The sequence below is a fragment of the Xiphophorus maculatus genome, chromosome 2 (assembly GCF_002775205.1).
Source record: "Xiphophorus maculatus strain JP 163 A chromosome 2, X_maculatus-5.0-male, whole genome shotgun sequence".
Lineage (NCBI taxonomy): Eukaryota > Metazoa > Chordata > Actinopteri > Cyprinodontiformes > Poeciliidae > Xiphophorus > Xiphophorus maculatus.
In genome coordinates this window covers 5,075,986-5,102,267 of record NC_036444.1, presented here as the reverse complement: position 1 = coordinate 5,102,267, position 26,282 = coordinate 5,075,986, and the positions used below count along the sequence as shown (strand labels likewise).

Here is a 26,282-nt window from a genome sequence, read left to right as displayed (position 1 = left end):
TCCTCCTCCGAACTGCACGTTTCTGAGCTTCCACCTCACAGAGCCCCTTTTCTCTGCAACTCCCCCAGTTACTCCTTCAGACTAGCCAGCAGCATTTAGCAAAAATCTGGTGAGCCCATTACGAGCTATTCCTCAGCACAACACTGGTAAAAATGTTCTTAAAGGGTTAATAGAGGAGCGATGATGTGATGACTTCCTGAAGGAGCAGGAGTTTTTAAAGAAACAGAGGCCCAGTTTAAATCGTTTATATTACAAATCCTTTATTAAACTGACAGAGCTATGTAAAATAAACGTCTTTTAGCTTTACATCAAGTTATAATGATATTCCCTCGGCAAAACATGCCTGCAGTGTCACTTTTATTCTCTCATGCATGCTTGAGAAATCCTTGAATCTCCATGGCAACCATTCAGTTGTGCAAAACACCTAGGTGGACAAAGCTCACATGACAAACAGCAACAAGATGGTAATAAATATCGTTTGTTAATATCGGACCATTTTTATTTATCGGACCGATACCGATGTCAGTGCGGATATATCCTGCATCTGAACTGACTCTTTGCGCCCCCTGCTGGTGTTCCAAAGGACTCATCAGTTTGATCATGTAGTAAAAATAAAAGTGTGAGCTTGTGGTTTCTGATTGGTTTGGTTCTCTTCATTTGAACCTGGCTCACTTTGACCCATCAGAAATGATCCACAAGAACTAATCTGAGCTCAAGAACAACTTTCTTAACTCTTAGTAGTAATAAAAATCAGCACAAACAGAGGGAGGCAACACAAATATCAACTCCATTAATGTCTTTCTTTAATGCACTTTTAAAATAAAATAAAAGGTTTAGTGTCATAAATTCACAGCTTAATGGTTTTAACTGCCAGAGCTTGGAAATAAATCCAGGTGAAGTATCTCCAAACGAAATGCAAAATTTATTATACATGTTAAAAAAAGTCACAAGAGGCATTTCTGTTTTACTGTTACCACCTTTCTTATTCTTAGTGCTCCAGAATTTATTTCTAAGCTTTGACAGTTGAATGCTTCCGTATTTCACAGATTTAGTCAGAAAATATGAACTTTCTCACCAAAACTGCAGCAGCTCACAGATTCTACTAATCCAGGATCATAACAGGAAGTGAGAAACACCCGAGTGAAAAACGGCAGCAGCAGCCATCATTGTGAGAACCGGAAGTTAGCTTTACTAGCTCTTAACACAGACGGCTCCAATCGGAACCATTTGTTTTCCCTTTTGGATTTTGGTTCTTTTAGTCTCCATTGATTTAACCAAAATAGACGTTTCCATGGATCCAATTATGTGCGAGTTGAGTGCTTTAGCTTCCCGGCTAACACAACGACCTGGTCAGTAGTATCGTAACAACCTGCTTCGGCTGTTATCGGGGTTTGTTACCATGGTAACTGACCCAGAGTTGGTGACGTTTCAAAAGTTGATTTGATCGATTTCAGGAATGTTTCTAGGTTTAAAAATAGTATCTCCACATTTTTTCATACCAGATCCGATTTCACTCGATGTTTTTTATTGACCGCTTTCTTTTCTAGAAAGAAGAAAAAAAACTTAAAAATGATAGAAAATATCTTTTCTTCTTGGAGTGGTACTACGGACATCAGGGCCATCTACAAGAGATTTTGTTTAATAATAATATATTCACAGTATTAGCAGAAAAAGACAAGTTTATCACAAATAAATTCTTAAAATGATAAAAATTAGCTTAGTTATCAGACGTGACCAATCCAGTTTGTTATTCTTTCTTAGACTTAGTCATTGCTCAATCATTTCAAAGTCCCAATAATTTGGCGCTGATGTGTTAAAAGGTGAAGTATTATCTTATCCGGTTGAGGTTTCTGATACGGGCGACATCTTGGGGGGCGCCAGGCAGGCTAAGACTGCCTTTGTTCTTATTTGCAAAACTGATGCTAAAGTGTAGCTTCTCAAGCTACTCAACATTCGCCATTTTAACTTATTTATCGTGTTGGAGTTCTCATAAAATTACAACTTTATTATGGTAGTATGATATTTTTGTATTATTTTGACTGTATTTTTGTAATATTTATTCTCATAACTAAAATAAAAATATCATAGCCTGACCTAAAATATTTCGACGTATTTGACCTGAAATCAAGAGAAGCTGTAACATTTAACAAACAAGATGGCGGCTCTTGGTGCGCTGACGTTACTCAAAAAAATGGGAATCCTATAATATTATGGCATTATTATACTTTAAACAAAAATAAACTTAGCCTCATACTAATATTCTCTTGTAAAGTTGACCTGAATTCAACGTCCAAATAAATACAGAGCAGCAGAACACGCTCCGCAAACAAGATGGCGGCTCTAGGTCCGCTGACATCACTCTAGAATATGTAAACAAAGGAGTGTGTGGTGAAAAAACACAAACGTATTTTCCAAAACTTTAGTCCTCAAAAACCACTCAGCTCCAGTTTCTCTCGTTCAGAAGTTGTAGAGTCACCAGGAAGATCAGAAAGAAGCGAATCGATGGAATCGATCTGTGCAAAGTACCATGTTGTTTCGGTACTTTGCACAGATGTTTCAGGCCTCAAAAAGGTTCTGATCTGACAGGAAAAACATTCACCAATGTACCACACAACAACTGCAAACCAACAGTAGGATCTATTTTTAACGCTTTGTCTATTATGCTGTTGAGCTTATTCAGTAAAAACTTTTCCGGAGCCTTTGTTTTTGCTTCTTCGTTATGATTGTGGCTCAGCGGGTGGATCTGACGGACCCGACGGCTCCTCGAGCGGCGTGTGGCTGCTCCACAGGAAGCGCTGCATGTTCTGCTGGTGGTAGGCGGAGTTGGTGTGCTTCCTGATGCTGGACTTGGTGAAATGATTGGAGCCTTTGATCAGACGATGGTTCTGGCAGAACGAGTCCGCGTGAACGCGGCACACGTGGCACCACATGATGTTGAGGCTTGGAGAGTACCGGAGGAACGGGAAGATCTTGACCCACTCCTTCCTGAAGCAGTGGCGGCGGCGCTGAGGAGGACGAGGAGGGCGGGACGTGGAAGGAGTGGCTTGAACTGGTCCAACGTGAGCCGTCGCTGCGGAGACAGAACAATCAGAACAACGAGACTGGAACTGGAAAATGGGCTTAGAAACTCAAACGTTACACGTTTCCACTGATCATTCATTCTTGACCCAAAAGGCACAGAACTGTCCATCGTAGGGCTGCAAATGGTTTAGTAATTGATCAATCAATTATTCTGACGCTTAATCGATTAATCATATAAAAATTGGTACATACTTCAACTTTTTTATTTAACCGCTTAAGAATTTTTATATAATATTAGGAATACAGTAAAAGGTGTAAATAAGCAAATAATTAAATTCCTCTTCACATAAGAAAATAAGCATTTTATTGTTATTAGTTGATGTTTTGGTCATTTTAGCAACGGCTGCATCTCCAGCTAAAAAACACTTTTAATATGTGAAAAGTTTATCTGCTTGACTTAACATCAATACAGTGTAGGACTAATTTGTTTATTATTTTCTGGATTAACCGATTAGTAATTGGATAGTAAATCATAAAGTATTTGAATGTAGAATTCTGAGGAAATATTAATTTGGAATACAACCAGCTTGGCTTTTGCCACTCGATTCTCATCTCTGGGATTTCTCCCATTGAGTTGGATTTCTCTGGAAGAATTTTTGCTGAATCAGTGAACAGAAGAGGTGGAGAGTGATGACGTTAATATTCTGAGTTGTTTAACCCCAGGACAAAAAATTTTAAAATGAAACTTTTTTTGTGTCTGTTAGAAAATATTATGATAAAGTGGGAATTTTATCTCCAGGAAAAATAAAAATAATAAAAAAAATCAGACTTGCCAATCTTGAGGTAAAAACAACAATCCAGCTCTAATTATTTCAGCCCTAACCTGCTTTATGAAATTTGTGCCTATTTTTAAAGAACCGCCATTTTATTATGTTTTAGGTTTATATTTAAAATAAATATTAACATAAAATATTACCAGAAATAAGATGGATAAATTTGTGTCTATTGGATGTCAATGTTTGTGTAAAATAATGTAAACAAAAACATTTCTAACATAATGACAAGAAAGAAATAATATCACGGACACTATCGTGGTCACTGTGTTGTGAAAATTCAATGCAGGAATTATTTCAGAAATTAAAAAACAAAACTGCTAAAGTCTGCATTTGTTATTGCAGGTTCTGGGAAATATTTGGTCCAGATTCTCATCCCAACAGGTGAATTAGTTTATGACTACATGTAAAAATTAGAAAAGAGAGAAAATAGACTTTCAGCTCTTCAACTTCCTGAAACTTACACTCACCCTCTTCCCCAGAGGGTCTGGTCTCCTCTGTGATCATTTGCTTGGGTCTGTTCAGGACTTTGAACTTATGTCTGCTGGCGACTTCAAACAGCTTCTGCTCCAGCTCTCGAATCCTCTGCAGCATCGTGGAGCAGTTCGCACACGACGATGAAGAGGATGGTTGTGAAAAAGACGGCTGTAAAAAAGATGGCTGTGAAAAAGATAGCTGTGAAGAGGATGGCTCTTCCAGAGCGGACGGTTCTCCTGGAGAAGATGGAAGCTTGACGTTCAGCTCCACTTCGTACTCTGTGGACGGCGGCCGACTCTTAGAGCGAGCTCTGGCCTGGATGGAGGCCTCCAGAGACGACTCCAGAGCGTTCCTGAAGAAGTCCTGGAAAAAATGAAGGATTAGTGAAACTTCTTCTCTTTCATAGAACCTCAAATATCAGTTTAAAACAGAGAATTACTAGATGATAAATTAGTTGCAAATCGATTTACTAATATCGTTTGCTAGGCTCTGCAACCTTTACAAACCAAAGAGACAGCAAAGTTCTTCATTTCTTCAAAGGCATTACACCAAGAAGCAGGACTAACGCTCTGAATCGTAAACTCCCTGACAACAGAGAACTTCACCACATTTTCTGTCATTTTCTTTGACTCAAAGTGGAAATAAAGTTTTCGTTCCTCCTCAAAGACAGTATCAAGTTTTATTCTTTTCATCTTTTATTTTTCTACTCAGCAAACCAAGATGTTCCTATTTTGTTGTATTTTATAAACACGTCTAAGTTTAATAATGAGAGAAAACCACAATGTTGCCGTTTATTCAGTAAGTATTTAACACAGCTGACATAAAAATGTTAAAATACTGATTGTTCTGCTAGAAGCTAGGAATATGCCTTAATAATTTAGTTTAGAAACTTCTACAGTATTGGTTTATCTGTATTTTATTTTGAAGGGGAATTTTGAGGTAGCAGTGCATTGTGCGTAGCAGAGGCAGCAGCAGGTAGGAACAGGTGTTTGCAGAAAGGAAACCTGCCTTTTAATCTACAGACTTCTGTGTCATCAATCTTTTCCAACACCTCCGAAAGCAACGGCTGTAAGTTTAATCTGTGTTCTGTTTGGTGTTATATGTTTTATTAGGATTTATTTAGAGATCGTTTTTTTCAAATGTGTACTCCAGTAATTAGCCATGTCCCAATAGTTTTTTGCATAGTAATGATCGTGACTGTTTCCTAACAACAGCTAAAGTTAATTGTAATTATTGTTTTCTGATATTAGAAGTTTATTCTGTGTATTTAGAGCTAATGCATATTTCTTTTCTGTTTATAGTTTCACTCAATGCTTTCATTGAGCTTTCCACACAATTGTAAAGAATTGTAAGACCGTAATAAAGGAGCAAGACGCTCGGCTTCCTGGCTCATAAACATTGAGTTTGGTTTGCTGTTAATCTACGTTAACATACACGGTGTATCCAACACGTAGGGATAACAGTACACAGATGTGTTTCTTTCTAAATGAGAAATTTAGAAATTTGTGTTATGGCAAGACTGTCGGCCCAAATAACATAAGAGAAAACTGAAGGTTTTAAGAAAATGACGGCTTATTAATCAATTGTTAATTCATAGATAAGATTAATCAACTTTAGATTAACTTATTAATTGATAACTTAAATCCCTAGTTTAAAAAAAGAAAAAAAACTGTTTAACCAAATCAAACGCCTCTAGTACCCGGAAGCTGGAGTCGGTCCTCGTTTCAGCGCCTTGGTTCTGCTGATCGTCTCCCTGCTGCTGACTGATGATGGTTTTACCCTCCAGAAGAGACTGCAGGGCAGATTTCACTTCTTTCCACGCAGGCGGAGGAGGCTTCCTGGCTTCAGCAGCACCATCTGCTCCTGAACGCAGAGGGACGACATTCAGTCAGTTCACCGTCAAGGCAGCCGACTAACAGGATATTTTAGAGCATTTAATGCTTACTTCTGCTTACTTCCCTGTTCTCAACAAAAATGCGATTCACTGTCTTCTCACATCTAGGTTTTTACATGCGTCAGACTGTTAGTGATGCAGGTTTGAGCGCACATTAAAAAATGTTTGAAACTAATCTTTGAGACCCACCTTCTACTGGTTTCTCATCATAAGACAACCTTCTTCTTTTATTCCAGGACTTTTCTTCATATTCATCATCACCATCATGACCCAGGTGTAGAGACGGCACCCAGTCTGGATCCGAGTCCAGCATCTCATACGCTGGTTTTCCTTTAATAGGACAATGAATAAAAATTTTGCTGAAGCTTGTTTACAAAGAGTGGCCCAACAGAAAGTGCTTCTATAAACCTTTATGCATCAACAGGATTTTTCTGTCCATATGCAACTAAACATTCATAATTAGCATTTCCAGTGCATGAAAAGGTTGTTTTTTTGTTTTATTTTTCAAACAATAAAAACAGCTTCTACTGCTACTGTGTGGGGTTTCTCCCCAGATATGGGAAGAAGGTAAACTGCTGTATGGTGGCAAAGTTGGTAGCAATGTTGCCTTGAAACAAGATGTTTTTTTTACCTTTATATGAACCGAAAAATTTTCACAAATTTAAAAACGCCTATTATCAGTTTTTATTAGCATTAAATAATAAATTATAATGTCACCACTGATAAACTTTCTCTAGTATTAAACCCAGTGATTTGAAGATAAATGTATATGACATTAAAAAGCGATGATATGAAAGGAGAGTCGCCCTGACCAATATGGCGGCTGTGCTGTGATTAGCATTGATGCTAATATCTCTCTGGATCCTCTTTCTTCGCGCTGAGCAGAGAAATAAAACCTGTTTGGACTCACCAGACAGAAAGTGTCTGGAGCAGACTCTCATGGAGGACGGGATGCGGTCGAAGGTGATTTCTCTGCGGCCCACGGCGGTCACCCACGCGTCTCTCCGCCGCCTCGTTAGCTCCGATATAAAGTCGCCTTCCTTCGTTCTCCACGCAGGGAAGCAGTGGAAGCTCAGGCCGTTCAGGAACATCCTGCCCTGGTGGTCGTGGGAGCTGCTCCCACAGCTAATCACGCAACATTCTCTGCCCCCCATTTCTCGCGTGGAACAAACACGCAGGAAACAGCTGAGAGTTTCACCAATACAGCCGCCTTATAATCCCGACGACGTTCACGCACTGCAATACCCACAATCCACAAGTATGTGACGTCACTTTAAGGACAAATAAATGGTTTTTACAAATATTTAGTTATTAAAAATTAGGTTCAGAGAATTTATTTTTTTAAATTATTAATTTTCGGGGATTGGTGAGCTTTCATCAGAGATCATCTTCCAGACTGTTTACTTCCTCTTCAATGGCAGCGTAGGGAAGCTTACCTGGCCTGGCTCTGCCCACCTGCTGTAGTGATGCTTCTGATTCCAAGTACTTGTACTAAATATAGAAAATATCCGTCACAATTCTATTATTAATTATATTCTGACTTTGCAAATATGGTTCAAGAGATTTATTCTTTTAGTTTGACACTTCCTTAGACTGCAACATTTCTTTCATGTAATCAGCTAGAGGTTTTTCACTGTTGTCTGGCGGGGGAGTGGTGTCTTTAAACAAAGGGAGTTTAAAAGGTCTGCCATGTATTGCTTCAAAAGGAGTTCAACCATTTCCAGTCGGTACAATTCTCATGTACATTTTTACTAAATCCAGACACTCTGGCCATGGCCTTTTGGTCTCTTCCATAAATTTTTTCAGTCTGGACTTAATTTGGATCGGACAAGTCTGACAATTTTCCAACTGCAAAACAAGGGGAAAAAACAAAACAAGCCAATTTAACTTCTACTAAGTGATAGTACCGGTCAACTATATTACATTGTATCTGGAAGCACAAACACAGCACTGGTAAAAACTAATAACCGAGTGTCTACCTATCAAGTTTCTGGGTAGTAAGTTGACATGTAGGAGCCAATCTATGTATACTTTTTACTTAATTGGTTCATGCCACTAATGCTTAATTGCACAGTTTTAAAATTAAAATTTATTGAAGTTAGTGCAATGTGCCAAACACAAACATCTGATCTTACCTTCTTCAAAGTCCTTTGTCAAGCAGAGGAAAAGAGAGATCCTTTGATATGACTTGCCAACTTCAGCCTTATAAGCTGCAAGAGTAAACGGTGTTTGTGTCCCAGGGATATTAATTACCTCTGTCCCATCTGGGTACAGAAGGAGGAAAGGTCTATCGTTTACATCTTTGTTGAAGTCCTTCATTTGTTTAACAGCAAGACTGAGCAGAGGTGTGGCAGAGACATCTGGGTGTGTTGCAAGCGAAATGGTTCTTCCACGCTGTGGCTTTAGACAATCCTTGTGAATGGCCATCAAGCCAATATTTATCTGAAACAAAAAAGAATTATGTGGAAGACTGAGCAATGTTTTTAAAGAATAGCCAACTGTTTTAATTAATTCTGTATTATGTTACAATAACATCCAAATAGATCCATTAACTATCATCAGTCATTTTCAAGCTTTTACTTTTGAACTGATGCAAACAGAACAATGGTTGGAAAATTATTACTCAATAATTAATCAGTAGATGATTTACTGTTCTGACTGATCATTAATTGACAGTTTGCTGTTACTGTTAAACATTTATTCTGTATAGTTTTGCTATGTGGAACTTTTTTGAACCAAGTCTATTACTTAAAAGCTGCTTGTTTCTGGTCGGAGCCATACCGGACCTACCCGAACTTTCGTTTTTTCCTTTTGCTTTAACTGCTCCTCATTTTTCTTTTTTCTGTATTGAAGGAAGCTGCTGAGGGCTGGTGCAGGGCAGGATGGAACAGGCTGTTGTGCTAGAAGTAAAGTAAAGAAAAAATGTTGCACATCACATTCATGCAAACAGACGATATGTATTACAAACTGAAGTAAAGCTAGTAAAACAGGTCTAAACTGAGTGCGGGTTCGCTTCCGAAAAGGCGGCTAGCTTGATCGCAGTGCAAACAAACCAGAACGACAAAATTACCCTAGAAGTAGTGCCTAAGGCTGTAACGGACCTTACTATATATGGCTAATACCATGCTGCTGTATTATATCAACTTTGTGTACTTTTAATTGAATTTCCAATGAACAACTAAACGACAGTGGACACGGTCTGAAGACCACCAACGTTAGCAAGTTACTACATCCATAGGAAACATAAATCTTTCTTTATGCTTATTAACTCGCTTGAACATTGTGGAGTGTCTTCCATGCAAATTTCTTGAAACCTCTTGCCACAACTGCTACAAAAGTTTGGTGACGGCTCAACCAGCTCTTTTCCACAGTTTGGGCAATACATGGCGACATGGCCGTATTCCCGCTTGCTTTGCTTCTCATTAAAACGAAGCACACCAGAATAACTTCAGGTTCAAAAGTAAAATGAGCTGTAGTCCAATTAGCGATTTCTTATCCCAACAGGGATGAGTAGATGCATGTTTTGCATTGAATTACAATTCCAGAATTGAATTACAATGCAGGAATTATTTCAGAAATTAAAAAACAAAACTGCTCAAGTCTGCATTTGTTATAGAAGGTTCTGGGAAATATTTGGTTCAGATTCTCATCCCAACAGGTGAATTAGTTCATGACTACATGTTAAAATTAGAAAAGAAAACAGAAAATACTGTTGTTGGTTTATAAATCACTGAACGGCTTAGCACCACAATACATTAAAGATCTGCTGTTGTTGCATCAACCTTCCAGAACCTCTCAGGTCTTCCAGTTCTGGTCTGCTCTGCATCCCCAGAACCAGAACCAAACGAGGAGAAGCAGCTTTCAGCATCTATGCACCACAAATTTGGAACAAACTTCCAGAAAACTGTAAAACAGCTGAAACACTGACTTCTTTTAAATCTCGACTAAAAACCCACCTGTTTAGAATTGTATTTGAAATGTAATCAATTACAAATTTATTGATGGAACCTGACTTAATGCTGTGTTTTGATTATTGATTCTATGTTGCTTTGTGTTTCTGTGTTTGTAATGATGTAAAGCACTTTGAAATGCCTTGCTGCTAAAATGTGCTATACAAAAAAAATAAATAAAAATAAAAAAAGAGAGAAAATAAAGACTTTCAGCTCTTCAACTTCCTGAAACTTACACTCACCCTCTTCCCCAGAGGGTCTGGTCTCCTCTGTGATCGTTTGCTTGGGTCTGTTCAGCACTTTGATCTCATGTTTGTTGGCGACTTCAAACAGCTTCTGCTCCAGCTCTCGAATCCTCTGCAGCATCGTGGAGCAGTTCGCACACGACGATGAAGAGGATGGCTCTTCCAGAGCGGACGGTTCTCCTGGAGAAGATGGAAGCTTGACGTTCAGCTCCACTTCGTACTCTGTGGACGGCGGCCGACTCTTAGAGCGAGCTCTGGCCTGGATGGAGGCCTCCAGAGACGACTCCAGAGCGTTCCTGAAGAAGTCCTGGAAAAAAATGAGGGATTAGTGAAACTTCTTCTCTTTCATAGAACCTCAAATATCAGTTTAAAACAGAGAATTAGAGTTTTTAAGAAAATGACGGCTTATTAATCAATTGTTAATTCATAGATAAGATTAATCAACTTCAGATTAACTTATTAATTGATAACTTAAATCCCTAGTTAAAAAAAAAGAAAGAAAACTGTTTAACCAAATCAAACGCCTCTAGTACCCGGAAGCTGGAGTCGGTCCTCGTCTCAGCGCCTTGGTTCTGCTGATCGTCTCCCTGCTGCTGACTGATGATGGTTTTACCCTCCAGAAGAGACTGCAGGGCAGATTTCACATCTTTCCACGCAGGTGGAGGAGGCTTCCTGGCTTCAGCAGCACCATCTGCTCCTGAACGCAGAGGGACGACATTCAGTCAGTTCACCGTCAAGGCAGCCGACTAACAGGATATTTTAGAGCATTTAATGCTTACTTCTGCTGACTACTTTTACTTCAACCTATTCATAAATCGATTATTGAAATAATCAACTAATTTAGTAATCAATTAATAGATAAGTGGAGCATACAGACTCAAGAAAATGCCTTTTGCTAAAACAACAACTTCCTCAAAGCAGTAATTCAGCCAAAACTGTACAAAAAATGTCTGAAAATACTTGATACCCAGAACTCAAGTGGTAAAGCTTTAGTTTGACCCGGTTCTGTTCTGTTGTTTTAATTGGGCATGTTCCCACTAAGCGATGCTCTGTGCAGGAACTGAAAATAATCTCAGTTTATACACAGAGGAGGCATAACATTATGACCCCCGGAACTTGATTTGGTCTGACCTACGCACCCTGTTCTCAACAAAAATGCGATTCACTGTCTTCTCACATCTAGGTTTTTACATGCGTCAGACTGTTAGTGATGCAGGTTTGAGCGCACATTAAAAAATGTTTGAAACTAATCTTTGAGACCCACCTTCTACTGGTTTCTCATCATAAGACAACCTTCTTCTTTTATTCCAGGACTTTTCTTCATATTCATCATCACCATCATGACCCAGGTGTAGAGACGGCACCCAGTCTGGATCCGAGTCCAGCATCTCATACGCTGGTTTTCCTTTAATAGGACAATGAATAAAAATTTTGCTGAAGCTTGTTTACAAAGAGTGGCCCAACAGAAAGTGCTTCTATAAACCTTTATGCATCAACAGGATTTTTCTGTCCATATGCAACTAAACATTCATAATTAGCATTTCCAGTGCATGAAAAGGTTTTTTTATTTTTTATTTTTCAAACAATAAAAACAGCTTCTACTGCTACTGTGTGGGGTTTCTCCCCAGATATGGGAAGAAGGTAAACTGCTGTATGGTGGCAAAGTTGGTAGCAATGTTGCCTTGAAACAAGATTTTTTTTTTACCTTTATATGAATCGAAAAATTTTCACAAATTTAAAAACGCCTATTATCAGTTTTTATTAGCATTAAATAATAAATTATAATGCCACCACAGATAAACTTTCTCTAGTATGAACCCCAATGATTTGAAGATAAATTTATATTCCATTAAAAAGCGATGATATGAAAGGAGAGTCGCCCTGACCAATATGGCGGCTGTGCTGTGATTAGCATTGATGCTAATATCTCTCTGGATCCTCTTTCTTCGCGCTGAGCAGAGAAATAAAACCTGTTTGGACTCACCAGACAGAAAGTGTCTGGAGCAGACTCTCATGGAGGACGGGATGCGGTCGAAGGTGATTTCTCTGCGGCCCACGGCGGTCACCCACGCGTCTCTCCGCCGCCTCGTTAGCTCCGATATAAAGTCGCCTTCCTTCGTTCTCCACGCAGGGAAGCAGTGGAAGCTCAGGCCGTTCAGGAACATCCTGCCCTGGTGGTCGTGGGAGCTGCTCCCACAGCTAATCACGCAACATTCTCTGCCCCCCATTTCTCGCGTGGAACAAACACGCAGGAAACAGCTGAGAGTTGTTGTTGTTGTTCTTCTTCTTTTCTATTATGGCGGATCGCAAGCAACTTTACGGTGCATACCGCCACCTACTGTACACGAGTGTGTAGCAACATTATTTCACATCTATCAAATTCTACTTTTTTATTTTGTATTCTGAAGATAAATAAATAATGCTTTCCTTAATCTGTAAATATCCATTATATTTAATTCATTCCCCAATATTCCTTTAAGACTCCATTCTTGACCCAACCTTCCAACCATTCTTCTCAATCTCTCCCTTTCAGATAAGACAAGATAAGACAAGACAAGACAAGACAAGATGAATCTTTATTGTCATTGTCACAAGAACAACGAAATTTAAAAAGTGCCATCAGGTTCAGGTTCATATGTCTTACAGTTCATCAATATGTGTTCTACATTTTCTTTCTCACCACATCCTTCACATGAATCATTATTTTTCCTCCCTATTAAATACAAAATGTCATTTAAATAGGTATGACCTACTCTTAATCTAATCATTATTTATTCCCTTCTGTTTCTCTCATTAATATTTCTAATTAATACTGACTTTTGTATTTCATATAATCTTCTTCCTTTCTTATCTTCATTCCACCTTTCTTGCCATTTTTCCTTTTCTTTACTCTTAATAAGTGATTTCCCTTCCCCTTTCCCAAAAGGAATTGTAATTGTTATTGTTGATCTGATATTCTTTTAGAAATATATTTTTTAAACTCTGGTATATATATTCCTATTCCCACACATTCTTTTAAATTCTTAGAACCATCTGAATATATTTCAAGGTAATTATAATATGAATTTCTTAAATATATATCAGTCTTTATCCCTATTTCATTTAAATTCCACTCATTTTTAATTTTAAGAAGTCTCATATCTACATTTACCTCAGGAAATAGCCATGGAGGAATAACACTAATCGGATTAAACTGAGCTATTTTCTTATCCTCTAATTCATAAACAGCTGAGAGTTTCACCAATACAGCCGCCTTATAATCCCGACGACGTTCACGCACTGCAATACCCACAATCCACAAGTATGTGACGTCACTTTGAGGACAAATAAATGGTTTTTAACGTGGAAAATGTACAAATATTTAGTTATTAAAAATTAGCTTCAGAGAATTTATTTTTTTTAAATTATTAATTTTCGGGGATCGGTGAGTTTTCATCAGAGATCATCTTCCAGACTGTTTACTTCCTCTTCAATGGCAGCGTAGGGAAGCTTACCTGGCCTGGCTCTGCCCACCTGCTGCCGTGATGCTTCTGTTTGCGGCCTCTTGTTACTTCTTGTTAGGGCCCAGTCTGGGGAATCAACATCACCTGCTGCGCTTAGACAACCTAAAAACCAGTATAGAGTAAATTGTAAAATGATAATATCGGCACTAAACTAGCAGCTAGCAACATTAGCACTCACGCCTTTTCTGGGAACAACCAAGCTAGGCCGTAAAAATAATATCTTAAAAAGGCACTGTGTTTAATCTTCTGCTCATAAAATTTAACCCTAAGTTTTCCTACATCCATAAAATAAATAAAATCATAGCAGAGGATGGTTTCGATCCATCGACCTCTGGGTTATGGGCCCAGCACGCTTCCGCTGCGCCACTCTGCTGCTGTGGTTCAACGGCAACATATGGCTATGTAATACTAGCACCCATGAAAATTTTCCACCAAAATGTTTTTTGCTTGTAGTGTTAAATCAACATGTTAGCGCCAGTTCAAATATGCAGTAGAGGACGAAAATACGCGCTATTTTAAGATGCAACTTTTATTTCTATGTATGTTTTCATGTTTCCTGGCCCCGCCCACACATGACAGCATCTAGCATTCAGGTCGAAAGTGAAAAAAACATCCAGTATTAGTGAGCTAAAGAAACATATTTAAACAAAATGCACTTAAGATTTCTAACGATTTCCTTTTCGATTTCTGTTTTATTAAAATAATGTTTTATTTTCTGATTTTCATTATAAACTGGCTGTTCTTAAATTTGGCCTCATTTCAAATTCCTCATAACATTTATTCTTCAAACCTACACTAAACGTTTTTGGAGTTTCAGTTTTATTTTTTAAATTAACCTTCATTTAATTAGGTAAGAATTCATTGAGCCCAAGAAAGGTCTATTTTAAAAGGGCCAATAGGTCAATTAAAATAAAACTGTCATTTTAATAAAGCAGAACAGTTGTGAACATAAAAGATAAAGTACAATTATAAACAATAAATGACAATAAAAATGGTTTCCCTGCTACATGTTTATGAAGTTTATTAGTATTTCTTATTCCAGTTTTATTGAGTGTTAACTATTAAGGATTTTTGTTAATAAACGTTCATATTTGCCATTTATTCTGCATTTATGCAGAACTGTTTGAGAACAAATTCACTTAATTTATTGTTCAATGCATAAAAAACTGACAGACTAAGAGTTGTTTGGCTATATTTTTCATTAACTAAGAATACTAATGTCTCCTCATTAAGTTTAAATGAGCATAGTCAATTTATTTTTCTTAATTCAGGCCTATAATCAAGGTAAGCATTACCTTAAAGGTAGATTGCAAATAAATAATTTCAGGAGATGATTTTTTTTTTGTTTTTCACAATTTATTTTAACAAAATGATAAAATAAATAAATACAAATTGATCAAATGCTCCTAATATCAACTCCTCCCCATGTTCCCTACAGTATTTCCTAAACACTGCATACAAAGAATTCATCACAGAAGAGGCTCAATACAGAGGTAAGAATCCCACCAGACCAGTCACAATGTCAGGCCAACAGAAGACACATCTGGAACAGAAGTCAAAAAAATAAACACATTCCTTTCCAAAATCATTATGAAAAAATACAAACAATTATACAAATATTCAGATTGTGTAATAACCAATTTACACATTATTCAGCACACCAGGTGAACTTTTTCTTTATTCTGATCGCTACAATGCATCTCACCGAATGGAAGATAGAAAAAGACTTCTTTTCATTTTTTAGATTCTTTTTTTTTTTCTATTTTTATTTTTTTGTAGTATTTTTCAGATTTTTTGCACTCAACACACCCCCGACGGACTCAGCTGTGGATGAGGTAAGAAGCTGCAGGTGTAGAGGATCCAGACAGAATAAATGGGTGGATAGATGGATGCTGAGCGGGAACAACAGGTGAATGACGTCATGAACCCACAGAATACTAGAAGGCCACAATCATGACTTGATCGCTTTAAAACCGAAAGATGAACAGCAAACCTCCTCCCCAGGACCCACGCCGAAGCCCCCAAGCGTGTCCCACAAACCGTCGATGGACGACGCAGAAAACTCACACCCCGATGATATGCAGAGTTCTTTGGATATATTTGCTTCCAGACTTCAACTAAGGAGCATTTTAGATCTCAACGCCCCGTTTCCACGCAGCAACGGCAGTTAAACAAAAGCTAAGCTAAAAGGAGAGCCGAGATGGCGCCAAACTCTCGCTCCAGTCCGCCCCCCGGTGGTCACTCGCAGTACTGCAACAGAACCCCCCCCCCCCCCCCCCCCCCCCCAATAAAAGCAAACCTCTCGGCACCGTCAGGAAAACCCACCCTGAATGGCTACCTGAATGTGTAAACACATGCACACGTTTGGCATCGAGATGCCAGAATGTTCAGAGAAAAACAGAAAAAAGGTGACTTAAGTTTCACATAAAAACATAAAAAAACCGAAGCAATGCATAATAAAAAAGGTTGGTATAAAAACTTGCATAAGAAGGCATGTGCTGCACCACAGCGAGCACAGGTGATGCTGGCTGGGCCCAGGTTTGTTCAATGCGTTCCGGGTCATGTGACCTGATCCTGCAAACTCATCCCTCCTCCAAAATAAGAGACAGGAAGAAAGAGAGGGCGGGGGGCTTTTTAAAAATAAAACATAACCCATCTCTGCTCTGATAATACTGATCAAACTAAAAGTGCATGACAAACGGATCAGAGTGCGATCTCAGACTGTCTCTGCACAAACCCCACCCCCTCTGACCCAAAATCTGAACATTTCACCAGAAAATAAAATACATTTAAGGCAACTTCTAGGGATGAACAACAGAACACTATGTGGTCAAATCAAACGGGTTGGTATGAAGTGGCGAGCTTGCATCGACTCCTGGCAGCCTGCGGAGTAGGGCGCAGCTTCCTCTGGGGCAGGGCTATTGTGGACAGGGCTCGGTGTCAGGTGGGGAGCGATCCCGGAGGGTTTGTTAAGTTTTACGAGTCACAGTGCAAGTCAAGAGACAAATATTATCTGCTGTTTGAAGAAAGGCACTCAAAGGTACCTACTGTACAGAAGGGAAGGATCCAGAGACCTGATGACCAGTCGGATCTACGGGCCGGAATGAGAACCACGTCCACCCAATGGAGATTTACACAAGACAAGTGGGACCCAAAAGGAAGCGGGGACACTTGGGTTTCCTGTTTGGCTCATCCCCCGTCAGATCAGCTGAACTCTACAGGACACACCCAACACACACACCCTCCACACACACATATTTCTCTGGGGCGTTTGGAATGAAGGCAGTCTGTGCAGCTGATGGGAGAAAACCAGGTGCCATTGGGATATGCTGATTCACTCACAAGAGTCTGCATGATATGAATTTAAATAAAAACTAAGACGCCCGCAATAGGTCACCACCCAAACAGGAGCTCACCCCCACCATCATGAGAGGAAACGGGTCTTTTCTAGGAGAGCAGAAATCCAAGAAGTGTTGGGATATTTGTCTGTTGAGCTTAGTGGTTGGGTCTCTAGAGCCTCGCTTTCATTGAGCGGTATGGTATTGGTCAGTACGGTCCAATATGCTATTATGTTGTCTGGTTTATTCATGAGGGAGAGCATTTCCAACACCAACACTGGACTCTCACTGGGCAGAGGAAGTTAAACCCAAATGCCCAAAGTTGAGAACTAGTATGTCTCAAGCAATGTTTTTCTGTCCCCCAATCAATGGACTGAATGACACCAGTAACTCCACCATAACAGTGTCATTGTCCCATATACCTACAACTGAAGGGAGTCCAGGAATGGTGCAGTACGGACTGAGTCTATGGGCCGCTTTTTCATTGGAAACCGACAAAAAGCATACCAAACTGCACTGCTCTGTTGAAACGAGGCATAACTCCAGTCCTCAACTTCAGATGCATCACTTCTCCAAGACACCAGAGTCAAACAAATGGCCTGTTACTAGTCCTTTGCAGTACTTCACAACTAGCTAAGAAAGTAATTCAGGTGTGTTAGAGAAGAGAGGCCTCTTTTGCCTTGTTTGCACTGAGGCATGATCCAGTATATTCAAGAGCGTTCCCTCCACAAGTCGGACTCTCACCAGACAAGTGGGGTCAAACCCAAACGTCTAATGCTGCCTCATACAAGTGCAACAACAAATGTGATTTGCTAGTATTTCTCGTGTCCCCCAAACAATGGACTGTGTTGTGAAACACCAATAGCTCCAGCCTAACTGACCTATAGATGTACAATTGAAGAATGCCTAGGGATGGTGCAGTATGGGTTGTTGTATGGGCTGCCTTTACTACAGAAACATAAAAAAAAATAGTACATTGAACTGCACCAACCATACCGCTCAGTGGAAAAGAGGCATATGTCTATTCATCAAATACTACTTTTGATGCATTCCTGCTCCAAGACACCAGAATCAAACAAATGACTAATTACCAGGCCTCTGCAGTTTTTTATGACAAGCTAAGTAGGTAATTCCTTAGCTTGTTATAAGTGACAAGCTAAGGAAATGTCACTTATAACAATTTCTTAGCTAAGGAATTAGCTTGTCCTTAGTGGACAGTATCCAACAGGGATTCTTCTTGTTGGAGCAGAGAAGCATCTTTTTGCCTCATTTCGACTGAGAGGTACATAATAGGTCTGTATGATACTCTACTGTACAGTCCGGCATTCTCAAGGGAGTGTTTCCATCGCCAGTTGGACTCTCACTGGGCAGGCAGAGTTAAACCTAAACACAATATTGCAATGAAACAACAAATATAACTTATTAGTATTTCTCATGCTTATCTCATATCCTCCAAATGGACTGTGGTGTGACACAAGTATCTCTGCTCTAACTGTACTATTGTCCCATAGACGTACAACTGAAGGGAGCCCAGGAAGGCTGTGGTACAGGTCTGTTCAAACAGACCAAATAGTGTCCAGAACAGCACCACTCAGTAGAAATAAGGCATATCTCCAGTCCTCAAGTTCGACTTTAGATGCATCCCTGCTCCAAGATACCAGAATCAAACAAATGCCTCGTTATCTCAAGGTACAAAGTACCGTAGCAGTACTTTATGACAAGGTAAGGAGGTAATTCAGGCGTGTTGGAGCAGGGCTGGATCTAAAAGTTACAGCAGGACGGTAGCTCTTGAGGACTTGAGTTGGCAATATATACTTCTGGACTGATTTTGTGTAACAAAAGGAATTTTCAGAGGGAATTCTCCTTAAAAATGTCTGAAACATTTCCTCACATTCAGGAAGGAGTGAGCACGTCAGAGAACCAAAGGAACCCCAAGTAAAACTAAAGTTTCCAGCATAAATGGCGGCAACTTTAATCTCTATTCACCTTGTCAATGTTCCGATCAATTGCTCCAATAACCATCAGCTTCATGTTCCGGCTCCAAGCCAGACTCAGTGGGACAAACTCCTAATTGGACTCCAGCCTCAGAGTCATACCGAGAGGACATATTGGCAATGAAAGGGGAAATCACATGACAATGAAGAGATGCATACTCTGTTTAACTCCACGGGAACGTACAAAAAGCTCTTCAGCACTTCTTTGTAATGCAGCAAGCTTGTGCTTTAATCTCAGGAATTGTCCTGCTGTGGTTATTGTTCCCAACGCTCTCCTGTCTCGGCCGGGACTTTGCATCTGAATCTTTCCGATGATTTGATCTTCGAGGACAGTAAGAGGACGAGTCCCTGCTGAATTTGGAAACAACATCAGGATTTTGGCAGTTCAGGATTCAAACGATCACCACCGCCCAGCGGCGGCAGCGGCGATGATGACGACGATGGCAATGATGATGATGATGATGCCAGTCCAGCAGGTTCAGGAACAGAAAGCACTTATTCTGGAGACTAGGAAGACCTGAATATCTTTTCCTATAAAAAACAAACAGCCCAGATAGAGTTTGTGTGTGTTGACGTTGCAATATTGCAAATTCACATTTAGTGCTCACAGTTGACACACACATACACACACGCACTCACACACACGACTCACGAATGAAAACTCAATCACTACACTGACCGACACCACTGAGAACATCTGTTAGGCTACCGCTCCTGTTCGTCCTCATCTCGGGACCAAATCGGGGTTCAACCCGGTGTCCATCAGGGAACATCTGTAATCTACCAGAGGGCTGCACCCTCTTCACTGGGAGACCCTGGTACAAAACCTAGGACTGCAAGGAAGGTGATGATGGTGGGCGACAGGGTCAACCGACGGAGTTGGACTATTTTTGGATTAATTTAAAGTCTCAAAGGCTTCAGCATGACTCAAAGGAACTTTGCGACTCAGTGCGAGTTCACTTTTAAAGGAAACCCAGTTCTGGACCTACATTAGACCTTTCTTCACTGGTTGGTGGGACCTTTGGGGACCCTGAAATGTTCTCTGAACTGTTTGACAAGGTGAAATCCCCTATAAAGAGGAAGTAACTCAACAAACTGAGCTCAAGTCAAAACTTAAACTGAAGATAAAAGTTTGGAAATATATGGTTTGGACTTCCTGCACCAGAGACACATGAGAGCTTTTCCATAATGTCCTGGGGATCAAAACTAGCAAATTTAAATTACTGGCAGGCCACAAAATTAAATATATTTAAAATACAAAAATTTTATTATAGCAATTTCTTTTAGTTTTACCTACTAAAAATAAATAACATTTTAATTAAATCTATATAATATTAAAAATCCAAAACATAAAATAGGTTTTGGACCAGTTTCTTATTAAAAGAAGAACTGACAAATGGCAATTTCTTTGGCTCATCAATTGTTTTCTATTCTGTTAGCCAAATTTTTTTACCCTTCTTGACTTGAAGTCAAGGGGCAGACAAAATAATTTCAAGAGCCAGAAATGGCACACTTTGGACACCCTTGAGTTAAATAATCCAATAACTCAAGGGTTATTGGATTAAGGCGTTTAACTTCGATTTTTAAATTTATGATTAGTCGCAACACTTTTCTGTAGATCTACAAAAGGCTGGAGTGGCCTCATGTGTTTAACTCATTTTGTTTCTTTTCATATAAAACCAAAAAAAATGTAAATGTTTGCAACTCCTCCTGAACTAAAGGGTTTGTCATAACTTTTCATCCAATCAAATTTAAACTGAGCTGATGCAGGACATGGGCAGAGTCTAAAGAAAAGTGGGCGGAGTCTGACCAAAAGTGAGAAGAGTCTAACCAAAAGTGGGCGGAGTCTGACCAAAAGTGGGCGGAGTCTGACCAAAAGTGGGCGGAGTCTGACCAAAAGAGGGCGGAACCTGGTGAGAGCAGACTGGGCAAGTAATGGGTGACAAACCTCAAGTTTTGAAAACACACTTCATGGTCACATTTGCCTCATCAATTTTGTTTTGTGATGACAGCTTGAATCAAATTGAAGCCTTTGGGTTAGGACAGATCGGTCCTGATTGGGTTCTGGTTTGGTTTCAGGTGAGGAAATTAATTGAGAACTCGGACTGTGAAGCGCCGTTCCCGTCAGGGTCAACGGGACGAGGACGCAAACAGGTTCTCTTTTCAGTACACAAACGTTTACAACACTGCTTCTTGGACCAGCTCCCCCGACAGATGTTTGGTTCCATGTTCTGGGTTCTCCTTGGAGCCGTCAACAGAACACAGGGGCCACTGTAACAGGCACACACCGGTGTGATGATGAAGAAAATCTTCCTTTGAGTGTTCCCTCCATGACGTCTATCACTAATTGGCATGATGACCCGGGTCTTCCCAGAGTCATGTGACTTGGGCTGTACATCTACCATTGACACAGTCTGACAATACAATGCAAACAAACAACATTTATACAGATTGGCAACTTCAGGGCACCGTGCGGTGCAAGCAAAGGTCTTTTTTTTAATATATATGTTTGACTTCCTGCAGCCACAGGGACGCAGTGTTACTTTTTATCGTCCAAACTGCTAAGCAGAGCTGGCAAAGAATGCTGGGAGGGTTCTGAGGTTTTGCTGTTGTTGCTGCCGTCGCTGAGCTCCTCCTGCTTCTTCTCCACCGCCGTCTCTGCAGGGTTCACGGCAGATATCTTGTTCTCAGCGGCGGCGGGGCTGTGGGCGGGGCATGGCGGCGGCTCCGTCGTACCGTTGGTGGTGGCAACCTTTGCAGGAGCCGCAGGAGCTGCCTCAGTCTCAGGCTGAACCTCGACACAAGGAGTGGTCTCTGTGTGACCCCCTAACCCCGGCGCAACCCCTGCCCCAGCAGCAGGGCAGTTAGTCAGCACTGTGCTGTTGCCGTCTCCTCCTCCTCCTCCCCCTGCTGCTGCTGCTCCTTCTGTCTGCTGCTCCTCCTGTTTGCTGCTGACCAGAGAGCTGCTCACCACCGGCTTCCCCGCCGCGCCAACTTCAGCTGCAGCTCCGGAGCTGACAACGATCCGAGCACTGTCCTGCACCCGGACGTCCTTTCCCTCCGTTTCCGCCAGGGCCTGGTTGAAGTTGAAGGCTTGGATGAGGCGAATGAGATGCTTGACTTTGTCCAGGGAAAGCTGCATTTCCTTCTGACGAGCCAGGATGGTGTTTTTGGTCTCCATGCACTTCTGCAGAAAGAAGCAGCAGCATCAGATCAGACAGGCAAAAATTTGTTGACAAAATTAAGAGGAAATGTAGCAGAAATGTATCATCATAGGATATTATCACCTCTATAAAACAAGGAGTTTTAGTGACTAGTACAAATTCCACTAACAGATTTTTTTACCCACATATGAGAAAAATGTCTTATAAGTGCAAGTGATACTAGAATACATTTTTTCACTTATATTCAAGAGTTGTTGACTTAAAAGAAGCATATATAGTTGAAAAGCTGATGTTTCTCACCGTTATGGAGTTACTGAGCTGCTTGACTCTCTGTTCCAGCTGCTCGCGCTCCAGTTTCAGCTCCGAGCTCCACTTCATCAGCTTCTGCTTCTCCTCTTCTTTAGCTGAAACACAGAACAGTCTTAGCAGTTTAGCAACAGTTAAGCAAATAAAAATAATTTTAATAATTGCAACTTATGTAAAATGAGAAATTTAGTCAGATTTAACTTCAGACAATGACAAAAAAAAATGTGTCTGTCTTTACAGCCTTTACAGGTGACCAGTTATGATTCCTTGAACAAGTTAGGATAGGTTGATAAGCTACACAAAACATGTCCATTACATTTTTTGCACAAAATCATTCTTAATAAGATTTTAGTCTGCTCAGTTGTACCTCTGCTGTCTTAGGGCCTTTGCCAGTTTAAATTCAAATTCAAGTTGCTGCTGGCCAACTCAACACTTACACTCGCACATTAAACTGGCTACAAACAAATGTGCAAGTATACAACCGCACATCTTTGAAAAGCAGAAGTGGAGCCTCCTGCAAAAGCAACAAGAATGCAGCAATTAGTTTCTGGATGCTAGGTAGGGCTGCACCGAGCCACTTTGTTCACTTCCGATATCGATACAGATATTTGAGGTTCAATATTGGTCGATTCTGATCCGAGACAGAAAAAAAAAACATCAGTGCTGAATTGACTTAAAATTTTTCTTTTTTAAAAAACAGGTAAAAATGTATTAAATTACAAATTTATTTGATAACTCTGCACTAGTATAGCACTTAAATACACCAAGCTTGATCAAACATGTAAAAACAACAGAACTCGGTTCCGTCAACTAGGAGTATAACAGCCTATCAACAACAAAACTAGCTGGTGAAACGTGCTGGAATTCTGCTTGGGTTGCTAGGTAACCGACCTGTGCTAGGTTAGGGTTGCTAGGTAACAGGCGTAGTGCCCCTGGAATGCGACTAATGAAACTGGTCATTTTGCAAACACCAAAAAACACTAACTTATTGCCAAAAAACAGCTAGGATTAAATTTTTTTAAGCGCTTGTTCCGTTTCTAGAACCATTTGAAACACAAACAGAAATACAAAAAACCTCCAAAATGTGAATTTTGCACAACAGGACCAATTCAAATATCTGGTTTCAACTGTAAATAACGCTTTACAAATTTAAACTTTTACTCAAAAGGTTACACTGCACTTTATTACAAAACTTAGTTTGAATATCAAACACTTTCAATGACTTTAAACAGAAACCAAGCACTTTCCAAACTTGAAATTCAAGCATTTTTGAGGATTTCAAGCCCCCGGAGGAACCCTGAGGAAGACTCACCTTCTTTGTATGCGATGTAGGAATGAACGATAGCCAGGGTGCCGGGCCAGGGAATGGCTTCTTCTTTTTTCAGGATCTGAGGGGACAAGCTCAGGGGTGTCACAAAGGCTGAGACCCAGAACAGATTTAAAGAGTCGAGGTTAGCCTCCACGCTGCGTGGGACTGACGGGGAACGGGTGATGGAGTGGATGGACGTGAGATGTCAACCTCAACTGACACAATGAATGAGACATAAGCACAAAAAAAACAGTACTGCATCATGTGTGTGCTTACAAAGTACTGAACAGTCCTAAAGCTGAAACAGCGTTTAATATTATAGCTAACCATTTTTTTGTTAGCAATTAATCTATTGATTATTTTTTATGATTAATTGGATAAAAAAAACTGGCACATTCTGCAGAAATGTCATTTAAGCCTTTTTTATGCATTACACTACATTTAAAAATTGCAGATAAACATTTTTTAAAATAAGAAAACAAACATTTTATTGCTCAAAATGCAACAACATAGCATTCCTACAGCGGATGCTCGATCATTTGTAGCAAAGGATGTATCTGCAGCTAAAAAATACTTTTAAAATCAAAATATGGAGCGCTCAGACCTTTCTGCTTGACTCATCAACAAAGTGTTGATTAAAAGACTTTTTCTTTTAATACTTGGATAGCAAAAAGTTATTAAAGGGGCAGTATTATGTATTTTCCTAACACATTGTGGCATATTATAGCAAATCAAGTAACTATTTTAACTTTGGTTGTTATAAAACTGCTGTATATATCAAATATGACTTAAGAAATTTGACTTTGTAATTTAAACGCCTTAGATGTTGGATTCTGTCTCTTTAAAAACTCAGGATCTTTCAGGAAGACAACCCGTTAACAACATTCTTACCCGGGCTGCATTGAGAAGTAGGTCATGTAATGAGCCCAGCAGGTGTTTGCTAATTGCTGTTGGCTAGTCTGAAGGAGCTGAGGGGGGAGTCACAGAGAAAGGGCTGTTCTGTGGGGTGGAAGCTTGGAAACTGCAGCTTTAAGGAGGAGCTGCACCTTAAGGGCGGAGCTAGGTCCACTCAGGTGTTTTGAACATCTGAATGGTTGCCATGGAGATTGAAGGACTTCTCAAACGTGCATGAAAGATTCAAAGCAACACTCCAGGTATGTTTTTGATAGGGGGGGATAACATTATAACATGATGTAAAGCTCAAAAAAGTAAATCTGACATAATTCTGTCCCTTTAATAAAATATTTTTCCACAAAATTTTAACTGGGTGAAGCTAAAACTATGCAAATTAAGTTTTGGGTAGATCAGTATGTCATCTTAAATACAAAATGTATATATTTTTATACAGTTTTGGCTAAATTACTGCTCTGACTGTATAGCAAATGGCCTTTTTTTGAGTCTGTAAACTCCAGTTAATGATTAATCGATTACTAAATTATTTGATGATTATTTCAATAATCGATTAATCATGATTAATCCAATTAATCGTTTCAGCCCTGACAACAGCACAGCTAACGCTCCCCTGACCCTGGATCAGTCTCTGCTGCTGCGGTTACCTGGTCTTGGCATTTTGGACAGATCCACATGCCTTTAGGAATGGTTTTCAGGGGTGGATCCAGGCAGTCCAGGTGATAAACACGAGAACACGTGTCGCACATGAGCAACTGGCCACTGCGTCTGCACACAGTGCAGAAATCCTCGTGGATGTCTCCCTGCGAGGAAGAATTGGACCAAATCAGTTTCCGTAAGAGCCCCACCCACCCTGCATGGAGAGGCGGGGCGAGGCAGGGCAAAGGGAAGGGGGCGGGACCGTGATCTGGTTTAGTTTACAGCTGGTCTCGTTTAGAGCTCTGATGGATGTGTGTGTGTCTGTTAGGATGTGTGTGTTATTCATGGACTCTGTTCACTTTGTAAGGCTGAATGACAGGAAGTGATGGCTCATGGTTACCACATGGACAACAAAGTGATGGCGGTGTGTGTGAATGGGCGACAGCGGGGCTGCGTGTGACGGGGGCGTCCGCCGTCTCCCCCATCGTTACTTACGTCCCCAGAGCCGGGGCTGGGCAGGGGGAGGGGACGGACGGGGCTGGAGGGGGAGGTCGGGGTGAGGCTGCCCAGCTCCGGGACGCTGCTGAATTTGGGTGGGCGACCTGGGTGGAATGAGACAGACGACAAAGACGGAAAAACAAAACAAAACAAAACAAAAAAAAAGAAAGATGGAGAGGGGGGAGAAGACAAAAAAACAGAG

The 26,282-nt window shown here is 40.2% G+C and overlaps 3 protein-coding genes and 1 non-coding gene across 9 annotated transcripts in view; all 4 read right to left on the bottom strand.

Annotated features, from left to right (window-relative positions):
- Positions 1 to 781: 781 nt before the first annotated feature.
- Positions 782 to 12,732, bottom strand: LOC111612084. Of its 3 annotated transcripts, none has more exons than XM_023352118.1 (6): positions 12,649 to 12,732; positions 7,136 to 7,379; positions 6,415 to 6,555; positions 6,031 to 6,194; positions 4,319 to 4,694; positions 782 to 3,070 (listed from the first exon to the last, which is right to left on the bottom strand). In XM_023352118.1, exons 2-6 carry the CDS (start codon positions 7,377 to 7,379, stop codon positions 2,718 to 2,720), a joined length of 1,278 nt encoding a protein of 425 aa, XP_023207886.1. In that variant the 5' UTR covers positions 12,649 to 12,732; the 3' UTR covers positions 782 to 2,717. The 3 variants fall into 3 exon arrangements, with proteins under 3 accessions (XP_023207886.1, XP_023207887.1, XP_023207883.1); XM_023352119.1 differs by lacking the exon at positions 12,649 to 12,732 and having other exon boundaries at positions 4,319 to 4,483; positions 4,544 to 4,694; positions 7,136 to 7,425; XM_023352115.1 differs by lacking the exon at positions 12,649 to 12,732 and having other exon boundaries at positions 7,136 to 7,425.
- On the bottom strand, positions 7,390 to 14,280 carry LOC111612082. Its single transcript, XM_023352108.1, has 9 exons — positions 13,656 to 14,280; positions 12,405 to 12,686; positions 11,685 to 11,825; positions 10,954 to 11,117; positions 10,418 to 10,727; positions 9,016 to 9,125; positions 8,361 to 8,667; positions 7,662 to 7,716; positions 7,390 to 7,461 (listed from the first exon to the last, which is right to left on the bottom strand). The coding sequence occupies exons 2-9, from the start codon at positions 12,646 to 12,648 to the stop codon at positions 7,455 to 7,457; spliced, it is 1,338 nt and encodes a 445-aa protein (XP_023207876.1). The 5' UTR covers positions 12,649 to 12,686; positions 13,656 to 14,280; the 3' UTR covers positions 7,390 to 7,454.
- On the bottom strand, positions 14,225 to 14,296 carry trnam-cau. Its single transcript has one exon. It is a non-coding gene; the product is annotated as a tRNA-Met (tRNA).
- A 2,235-nt stretch (positions 14,297 to 16,531) lies between these two features.
- Positions 16,532 to 26,282, bottom strand: part of phf21a (PHD finger protein 21A) — a 31,961-nt gene continuing 22,210 nt past the window's right edge. For 2 of the 4 annotated variants that reach the window (XM_014471898.2, XM_023346181.1), the window contains 5 exons: positions 26,078 to 26,184; positions 25,591 to 25,746; positions 24,038 to 24,113; positions 22,720 to 22,823; positions 16,532 to 22,442 (listed from right to left, as the gene is read on the bottom strand). In XM_014471898.2, coding sequence (XP_014327384.1) covers positions 21,795 to 22,442; positions 22,720 to 22,823; positions 24,038 to 24,113; positions 25,591 to 25,746; positions 26,078 to 26,184 — 1,091 coding nt within the window. In that variant the 3' untranslated portion in view covers positions 16,532 to 21,794. The remainder of the gene's footprint in view (positions 22,443 to 22,719; positions 22,824 to 24,037; positions 24,114 to 25,590; positions 25,747 to 26,077; positions 26,185 to 26,282) is intronic. The other 2 variants (XM_023346172.1, XM_023346187.1) reach the window with 2 other exon arrangements.